A 10,510-nucleotide genomic window follows, 5' to 3' on the forward strand; every position below is an offset into this window, starting at 1 on the left:
AACCCCTCCTATCCATATACCCATCCAAATGCCTCTTAAATGTTGCAATTGTACCAGCCTCCACCACTTCCCCTGGCAGCTCATTCCATACACGTACTACCCTCTGCGTGAAACCGTTGCCCCTGAGGTCCCTTTTACATCTCTCCCCCCTCACCCTAAACCTATGGTCTCTAGTTCTGGACTCCCCCACTCCAGGGAAAAATCTTTGTCTACTTATCCTATCCATGCTTCTCATGATTTTATAAACCTCTATAAGGTCACCCCTCAGCCTCTGACACTGTAAGGGAAAACAGCCCCAACCTGTTCAACCTCTCCCTATAGCTCAAATCCTCCAACCCTGGCAACATCCTTGTAAATCTTTTCTGAACCCTTTCAAGTTTCACAACGTCCTTCCAATAGGAAGGAGATCAGAATTGCAAGCAATATTCCAACAGTGGCCTAACCAATGCCCTGTACAGCCGCAACATGACCTCCCAACTTCTGTACTCAATACTCCGACCAATAAAGGAAAGCATACCAAACGCCTTCTTCACTATCCTATCTACCTTCGACTCCACTTTCAAGGAGCTCTGAACCTGCACTCCAAGGTCTCTTTGTTCAGCAACATTCCCTAGGACCTTACCATTAAGTGTATAAGTCCTGCTAAGATTTGCTTCCCCAAAATGCAGCACCTCGCATTTATCTAAATTAAACTCCCACCTACCACTCCTCAGCCCGTTGACCCATCTGATCAAGATCCTGTTGTAATCTGAGATAACCTTCGTTGTCCACTACACCTCCAATTTTGCTGTCATCTGCAAACTTACTAACTATACCTCTTTGCTCAAATCCAAATCATTTATATAAATGATGAAAAGTAGTGGACCCAGCACCAATCCTTGTGACACTCCACTGGTCACAGGCCTCCAGTCTGAAAAACAACCCTCCACCACCACACTCTCTCTTCTACCTTTGAGCCAATTCTGTGCCCAAATGGCTAGTTCTCTCTGTATTCCAAGAGATCTAACCTTGCTCACCAGTCTCCCATAGGGAACCTTGTCAAATGCCTTACTGAAGTCCATATCAATCACATCCACCACTCTGCCCTCATCAATCCTCTTAGTTTACTTCTTCAAAAAACTCAGTCAAGTTTGTGAAACATGATTTCCCACACATAAAGCCATGTTGACTATCCCTAATCAGTCCTTGCCTTTCCAAATACATGTACATTCTGTCCCTCAGGATTCCCTCCAACAACTTGCCCACCACCGACATCAGGCTTACTGGTCTATAGTTCCTTGGCTTGTCCTTACCACACTTCTTAAACAGTGCCACCATCTTAGCCAAGCTTCAGTCATCCAGCACCTTACCTGTGACTATCGATGGTACAAATATCTCAGCAAGAAGCCCAGCAATCACTTCCCTAGCTTCCCACAGAGTTGTAGGGTACACCTGATCAGGTTATGGGGATTTATCCACTTTTATACTTTTCAAGACATCCAGCACTTCCTCCTCTGTAATATGGGCATTTTTCAAAATCTGTTTCCCTATATCTATATCTTCCAAATCCTTCTCCACAGTAAACACTGATGCAAAATGCTGTTTAGTATATCCCCCATCTCCTGCTGCTCCACACAAAGGCCGCCTTGCTGATCTTTGAGGGGTTGAAACTTTATTGCTGGAACAGCACAGCAGGTCAGGCAGCATCCAGGGAACAGGAGATTCGACGTTTCGGGCACAGGCCCTTCTTCAGGAATCTTTGAGGGGCCCTATTCTCTTCCTAGTTACCCTTTTGTCCTCAATGTATTTGTAAAAACCCTTTGGATTATCTTTAACTCTATTTACCAACGCTATCTCATGTCCCCTTTTTGCCCTCCTGATTTCCCTCTTAAGTATACTCCTATTGCCTTTATACTCTTCTAAGGATTCACTGGGTTTCTCCTGTCTATGCCTGACATATGCTTTCTTCATTTTCTTAACCAAATCCTCAATTTCTTTAGTCATTCAGCATTCCCTATACCTACCAGCCTTTCCTTTCCCCCTAACAGGAATATACTGTCTCTGGACTCCCGTTATCTCATTTCTGAAGTCTTCCTGTTTTCCAGCCATCTCTTTACCTGCAAACATCAGCCCCCAATCAGCTTTTGAAAGTTCTTCCCTAATACTGTCAAAATTAGCCTTTCTCCAATTTCGGACTTCAACTGTTAGATCTGGTCTATCCTTTTCCATCACTATTTTAAATCCAATAGAATTATGGTCGCTGGCCCCAAAGTGCTTCCCCACTGACACCTCAGTCACCTGCTCTGCTTTATTTCTCAAGAGTAGGTCAAGTTTTGCACCTTCTCTAGTAGGTACATCGACATACCGAATCAGAAAATTTTCTTGAACACACTTAACAAATTACTGTCCATCTAAACCTTTAACGCTATGGCAGTCCCAGTCTATGTTTGGAAAGTTAAAATCCCCTACCATAACCACCCTATTATTCTTACCGAAAAATGGGACCTCCTTACAGATTTGTTTCTCAATATCCCTCTGACTGTTAGGGGGTCTATAATACAATCCCAATAAGGTGATGATCCCTTTCTCATTTCTCAGATCCACTCAAGTAACTTCCCTGGAAGTATTTCCAGGAATATCCTCCCTCAGTACAGCCGTAATGCTCTCATAGAGATGTACAGCACGGAAACAGACCCTTAGGTTGAATGTGTCCATATCCTAACCTAATCTAGTCTCATTTGCCAGCACTTGGCCCCTATCCCTCTAAACCCTTCCTATTCGTATACCCATCCAGGTGCCTTTTAAATGCTGCAATCATACTAGCCTCCACCACTTCCTCTGGCAGCTCATTCCATACACGTACTACCCTCTGCATGAAAAAGTTGCCCCTTGGGTCCCTTCTTTATCTTTCCCCTTTCACCCTAAACCTATGCCCTCTAGTTCTGGACTCCCCCACCCCAGGGAAATGACCTTGTCTATTTACCCTTGATTTTATAAACCTCTATAAGGTCACCCCTCAACCTCTGATGCTGCAGTGAAAACAACCCCAGCCTGTTCAGCCTCTCCCTATAGCTCAAATCCTCTAAGCCTGGCAATATCCTTGTAAATCTTCTCTGAACCCTTTCAACTTTCACAACATCCTTTTGATAGGAGGGAGACCAGAATTGCACGCAATATTCCAAAAGTGACCAAGCCAATGTCCTGTACAGCCACAACATGACCTCCCAACTCCTGTACTCAATACTCTGACCAATAAAGGGAAGCATACCAAACACCTTCTTCACTGTCATCTGGGGGAACTGCTGCATTGTCAGAGGTGCTGACTTTCAGATGTGATTTTAACACAAGGTCCCGTGTGATCCCATAAGTGATCCCATGCCATTTTGAAATAGACTTAGTTATCCTTATGTCCTGACCAATAATGATCACTCCATCAAAAGGATAAAAGAGCATTATCTTAGCATTATGACACTGTGGCAGCTTTCAGTACAGAAACTGACTGCTGCATTTCCTGCATTATATCAGTGACTGCGTTAGGGGCTGTGAAATACTTTAGAATGTGAATTGAATTGAATTTATAGTTTATCGTAACTTGCCTTGTCCAGAGGTTATTAAATGTGCTATATCAATGGATGTCTTTTTTGTTTTTAAGAATGTTGCCAATGAATGATTGATTCAAAACCAGTTAATCATTAAATTTGGCCAGTCCATTGTACAATTTCTACTGAACTCCAAAATAAATTATGCAATTATTATTGTTGAAGATTTGTTATTCCATCAGTTGGTGCAAACATATGGAGACTATCACTTCACAGCTCCATTCCAACAGAAGAGATTGAGCCAAGGTTTTGTTTTTGAATATGGTGATAATCCTGCTACACTGGATCATATTGCTAACATATCTTCCATCATCAGTCATGCTGTTGTCTCTTGTTAGTCGCGTATGTCAAGAATTATGCCCTGTTGTAACTTGATGCAGCACGTTTGTACAGCCTTGATGATATGATCTATTAGCCTAATGACTATTACAAAAGGTCTTTGTAAACTGAAATTATTCGAAGATCAGATCATCTAAAATTAATTTCAGAATTAAACAGAGTCTAGGTAATGATTGATACACCATAGAAGATTTAAGATTGACCCAACATTTTATCTCAGATTACAGGATTTTGCTTTGTCTCTGCTAAAGTTTTGTGGACAAAGTTAAAAACCACACAACAGCAGGTTTAGTCCATTTTTTGGAAGTACAAGCTTTCAGAACGCTGGTGGTGTTGCTTAATTTTTAATTTTGTCCACCCCAGTCCAACACTGACACCTCCACATCGTAACCTCTTACGGGCCTATCCAGCTTCTCAGTACCAGCCTTTTGCTGCTTTTGTGTGTGATTCTCCTGCTAAAGATCAGATATTGCAGCTTCACTCTGTAGCCAGAACTCAGAAGATTGTTCCTCTTATAGATGTGCCTCCAGCAATCCAAGTGATCTCACAAAGTTACTCAGGCCCCAGTCTTATAATAACAAATGGATCTGGTAGACTAACCACGAGGTCCTGAGCTGTATGTCTGCACCAACAACTTACAATGTTAAAAATGCAGTAAAATGGCACTTCACCACTGTGTTAGCAAACACGTGTTGACACCAAACACAGAGACTAACATTAGGATAAGAGGGAGTTTGGTTGCAAGGAAGGTGTTAAAGGAGGACAGAAGATAGAGAAATGGAGAGGTTTAGGGAAAGAATTCGAGAGCTTCGGACCGAGGGAGCTGAAACTGTTTGACATGGCGATTAAAATTGAAATGTGCAAAATGTAGAACTGGAAGAAAGAGGGGATTAATGTGGAGGTGCCGGTGCTGGACCGGGGTGGACAAGGTCAGAAGTCACATGACACCAGGTTATACTCCAACAGGTTTATTTGAAACAAGCTTTCGGAGCGCTGCTCCTTTGTCAGATGAAGTGCCCCCAAAGCCTGTGATTTCAAATAAACCTGCTGGACTATAACCCGGTGTCGTGTGACATCTGAGGGGATTGTTCATGTTTCAGACATGGAGGAGATGTGAGGAAGTGTTGAGAGTTTTGAAAACAGGGATAACGATTTTAAAACTAAGGTGTTACTTAACCGGGGACCACCACAGGTGGATGAACTGAGGGGTAATGACAAACAGAGCTGGCGTGAGTTTGGATACAAATAGCAAAGCTTCCATTGAGTTGGCATTTCCTGGGGGATGGGAGGCTGCCCAGGAGGGTTTTGGAATATTCAAGACTGGACATAACACCTTCAACACATTATCTGGGCTGACACCAATTGTTAAAGTTCTCCTGAGAATGTAACTTTTAAAACAAGTTCTGTAATTTACATATGAAAGAAGTGAAACTAACATGGTCATTCGAACAGATGAGAGAATTAACAAACAATCCAGGTATTTTTCAATGTATAATTTCAGTTACATCACACTGTAAACTTTTGCTATAAATTCTGTGTCTTACAAATGTGTCCTCCACAACCACCTGATGAAGGAGCGGTGCTCTGAAAGCTAGTGCTTCCAATTGGACCTGTTGGACTATAACCTGGTGTTGTGTGATTTTTAACTTGGGACGTAGCAAAGACATAGAGAAGGGTTTCAGCAGCAGCTAGCCTGAGGTGAGGGCAGAGGTGAGTGAGGTCACAAAGATGAAAGTATCCAGCGCTTTTAGTTGTGAGACAATAGACGCCTTGCTGCTCCCACACTGACACCTGAATACATTCAGATTGAGGTGTCAGTTCCTGTTCATGTAACACAAAGGCAGCAAAAAATCTCAATGTCAGTATCCATCTGCAAGCTAGAGATTTCTCAGAATGGTTTTACTGATGACAGTGAATGCTAATGATCACATCAGGAGAATGAATGGGGAAGATCTCATAGCCTGAACACAGCTGGTATGAGTGGATGTGGCTGTTAACCCAGGATGCTTAAGTGTCATTATGTTAGTTGAAGTGCATACGCTTAATTAAGTTCGCTTCCTTCACACTATCAATCTTAGTGAATAGATTGAACTGATCATCACTCCAGCATCCAACATTTAAAGCAATAGATCTCAGAAAGAACACAAATGTTATGTGGTTTCTTTTAAACTTCAGTCTTGGCTTAGGGGTATCACCAGAAAAACAGCATTTACTGCCCTGCACTAATTACTCCTTTGAAGATAGGGGTGAACCTCCTGCTTGAATATAACTCGACCATTTCAGGGGGCAGTTAGGAATAAACCATAATGCTCTGGGACTGGAGTCTCATATCAGCCACATTGGCTAAGGTTTCCTTCCCAAAAAGACATTAATTTCATGGTTACTGCAATTGACTCTTTATTCACAATTTAATAATTCTCTTTAAAATTCTCCTGCTGCCTTGTGGAATTGGAGTTCATGTCTCTAAATCATTATCTTACCACATAACCACAATGCTACTGTAACCCCTCAGTAACTATTTCTTCATTTTTAAACCTGTTCCCAAATACATTTTTGATAAACTCTAACATCCCAGCATGTTTAGTTTAAAAATCGAAGCTTTTCAATGAGGCGAGGTAGTAGCACAGTGATAATGTCACAGGGTTCAGGATTATATCACGTATTGTGGATGCAAATCCCATCATGGCCAATGGTGAAATTGACTTTGATTTAAAAAAAAGACTCAAGTTAGCAATCTAGCCAAATGGTGGCCATGTAACCACTGTTGATTGTCATAAACGACCATTTGGTTCACTAATGTCATAGAGTCATAGAATCCTACAGCACAGAGAGAGGCCCCTTGGCTCAAACTGGTCCAGGCCAATCAAAATGTCCATCCACGCTAACCCCATTTCCCAGCACTTGCCCGAAATTCTTCTAAACCTTTCCTATCCCTGAGTTTATCCAAATGCCATTTAAATGTTGCTAATGAACGCACCTCAACCACTTCCGCTGGCAGCTCATTCCATATGCGTACCACCCTCTGTGTAAAAACGTTGCCCCTCAGGTTCCCTTTTATTCTTTCCCCTCAAACCTTAAACCGATGCCCTCTAGACCTCATTCCCCAACCCTGGGAAAAAGACTGAGTGCATTCACCCTATCCATGCCTCTTATACACTTATACATCTTATACACTTCTACAAGAACCCCCCCGCCTCAGTCTCCTACTCTCTAAAGAAAATAGTCCTATGTTATCTAACCTCTCCCTATAACTTGGACCATTGAGTCCAGACAACATCCTTGTAACTTTCTTCTGCACTCTTTCCAGTTTAATAACATCCTTCCTACACCAACGTGACCAAAGCTGAACACAATACTCCAAGTGCAGCCTCACTAACATCCTGTACAACTGCAACATAACTTCCCAACTTCTTATTCTATGCCCTGACTGATGAAGCCCAGTGTGCCAAAAGCCTTCTTCACTGCCCTGTCTACCTGTGACTCCACTTTCAGAGAGCCACGCACTGAACTCCAAGGTCCCTCTGTTTCACTAACACTCCTTAAGGCCCTATCATTCACCATGAAACTCCTACCTGGATTTGACTTTCCAAAATGCAAGACATCATATTTATCAACATTAAACTCCATGTCCTTCAAGAATTCTTTCACCTTTACCTGGTCTGGTCTACATGTGACTCCAGACACACAGCATTGAAGTTGGCTCTTAAGTAAATAAATGCTAGTCCAGCCAGCGAGACCCACATCCTGTTTTGGAGGCTGGGAAATCCTGCAACTAGGAAAGTCTGTTTCTTCCCGTGGAGCCCAGTCATGGGCTCTGGGTCATCTTTGGACAGGAAGCTATCGGTAATGCTACTTTTCATCTCCAAATTGTTAAATGTTTTTTTTTCACTTCCAAAAGAAGAAGATCAAAATAGTCTTGTGTGTTTTTCTTCTGAAATCTTTACCTCAGCCAGAAAACCTCTTGTACTTCAGCCCAGACGAAGAATCCAAGATTATGATCAGTGATTTTGGTTTATCCAAAATGGAAGGCACAGGGGATGTTATGTCTACTGCGTGTGGCACCCCAGGCTATGTGGGTAAGTGACTTCCTTGAAAAAAAATCTTCTCGTTGGTTCTGAGTATGTGAAAACATTTAATATATTTTATGTTCTATTTCATACACAAGACACTGGAAGGAGAATATAGACCAGTACAACTCAGGACCAGACCCTTCGGCCCACCATGCCTGTGCTGACCATGATGCAATTCTAAACTAATAAGGCAATAAGAGCATAAGACATAGGAGCAGAAATTAGACCATTCAGCCCATTGAGTCGGCTCCACCATTAAATCATGGCTGATAAGTTTCTCATCCCCATTCTCCTGCTTTCTCCCTGTAACCCTTGATCCCCTTGATACTCAAGAACCTATCTATCTCAATCTTAAATATACTCAGTGACCTGGCCTCCACAGCCTTCAGTGGCAGTGAATTCCATAGATTCCCCACTCTCTAGGAATTCCTAGAGGCCTGGCACTCCAACCACAACGCCATAAACAAACACATAGATCTAGAACCCTTTTATCAACCCCTCAGAAAACGAACAGGAAATGACATCACCACAAACCCCAGGAACCCCATCCAATACAAACATATAAATAGAAAGCAGGAGACAACAGCTTCGCTTCACTTGGAGGTCGCCACTGATGATGTTACCTAGCCAGGTAATGAAACGTCTGGATATCAAACCTAAAGCTCAGCGAGCAAACCTACACCCTAAACCTCAACCTGAGCTACAAACCTTCACAAACCTTGCAAATACCTCTTATATCTCTTGTGCCCCAGCTCCTGACTACTGGTTGGAGGCCTGTACATAACTCCAACTATGGTTTGTTCACTTTTGTGGTAATCCCAGGGACCTGCACCTAGTCCCTATCCTTCCATTCCCTGCCTCTGAAACATTGGGAATGTATCTGCTTCTATTACCCCCCCCAACACCATGTTCCAGGCACCTACCACCCTCTGTGTAAACAACTTGCCTCATACATCTCCTTTAAACTTTCCCCCGCTCACCTTAGACTTAGAAAAATATTCTGACTATCTCCCAGATCTGATGCTGCAATCTCCTGACAGTAATTCAATTGCCACCAGAAATAGAAATTCCACTCATGAGGCCATGTGGCCAGTTAAATACAGCAATTAGAATGTGCCTTAATACCAAGCTGATCTTGTTTTTTTTTAGGGTTCAAGAGAAATCCACATTCAGCACATCAGTTAAAAATCACAAGACAAGCTGTGTGCCCACCAGTTTTTCTTTTGTGGGATGTGGGCGTTGCTGGCTGAGCCCAGCATTTATTGTCCGTCCCTAGTTGCCCCTTGAGAAGCTGGGGGTGAGCTGCTTTCTTGAACCGCTGCAGTCCATGTGCTGTAGGTTGACCCACAATGCCCTTAGGGAGAGAATTCCAGGACTGTGAGCCAGTTACAGTAAAGGAATGGAGATATATTTCCAAGTCAGGATGGTGAGAGGCTTGGAGGGGAACTTGTAGGTGGTGTTGTTTCCATGTATCTGCTTGTCCTTGTCCTTCCAAATGAAATATTATGAATAGTTTGGGCCCTTATCTAATGAAAGATACAATGGCATTGGAGGTTGCCCAGAGAGGGTTGACTGGATTGAGCCCAGGTCTAATGAGGAGAGTGAAGATCAAAGTTGAAACTTTATTGCTGGAACAGCACAGCAGGTCAGGCAGCATCCAGGGAACAGGAGATTCGACGTTTCGGGCACAGGCCCTTCTTCAGGAATGAGCAGAGAGTGTTCAGCAGGAGAAGATAAAAGGTAGGGAGGAGGGACTTGGAGGAGGGGCGTTGGAAATGTGATAGGTGGAAAGAGGTCAAGGTGAGGGTGATAGGTCGGAGTAGGATGGAGGCGGAGAGGTCAAGAAGAAGACTGCAGGTCAGGAAGGCGGTGCCGGGCTGGAGGCCCCAAAGGAAACTTCCATATCCGCCACAGATTCACCTGCACCTCCACCCACATCATCTACTGCATCCGCTGCAGCCGGTGTGGCCTCCTCTATATTGGGGAGACAGGCCGCCTACTTGCGGAGCGATTCAGAGAGCACCTCTGGGCCACCCGGACGAACCAACCCAACCAACCTGTAGCACAGCATTTCAACTCCCCCTCCCACTCCACCGAGGATATGCAGGGCATTGGACTCATCCACCGCCAAACCACAACAACCCGACGGTCGGAGGAGGAGCGTCTTATCTTCCGACTGGGAACCCTCCAACCACAGGGGATGAACCACAGTTTCTTCATCCCTCCTCCCCCCACCTTGTCTCACTCGGATCTTTCCAGCCCGGCACCGCCTTCCTGACCTGCAGTCTTCTTCTTGACCTCTCCGCCTCCATCCTACCCCGACCTATCACCCTCACCTTGACCTCTTTCCACCTATCACATTTCCAACGCCCCTCCTCCAAGTCCCTCCTCCCTACCTTTTATCTTCTCCTGCTGAACACTCTCTGCTCATTCCTGAAGAAGGGCATGTGCCCGAAACGTCGAATCTTCTGTTCCCTAGATGCTGCCTGACCTGCTGTGCAGTTCCAGCAATAAAGTTTCAAC

The 10,510-nt window shown here is 43.9% G+C and overlaps 1 protein-coding gene across 1 annotated transcript in view; it reads left to right on the forward strand.

The window, feature by feature from the left end:
* Positions 1-10,510, forward strand: part of camk1da (calcium/calmodulin-dependent protein kinase 1Da) — a 438,515-nt gene that overhangs the window by 328,912 nt on the left and 99,093 nt on the right. Inside the window, exon 5 of the mRNA XM_043714161.1 lies at positions 7,867-7,993. Coding sequence (XP_043570096.1) covers positions 7,867-7,993 — 127 coding nt within the window. The remainder of the gene's footprint in view (positions 1-7,866; positions 7,994-10,510) is intronic.

Source organism: Chiloscyllium plagiosum, chromosome 23 (genome assembly GCF_004010195.1).
Source record: "Chiloscyllium plagiosum isolate BGI_BamShark_2017 chromosome 23, ASM401019v2, whole genome shotgun sequence".
Classification (NCBI taxonomy): Eukaryota; Metazoa; Chordata; class Chondrichthyes; order Orectolobiformes; family Hemiscylliidae; genus Chiloscyllium; species Chiloscyllium plagiosum.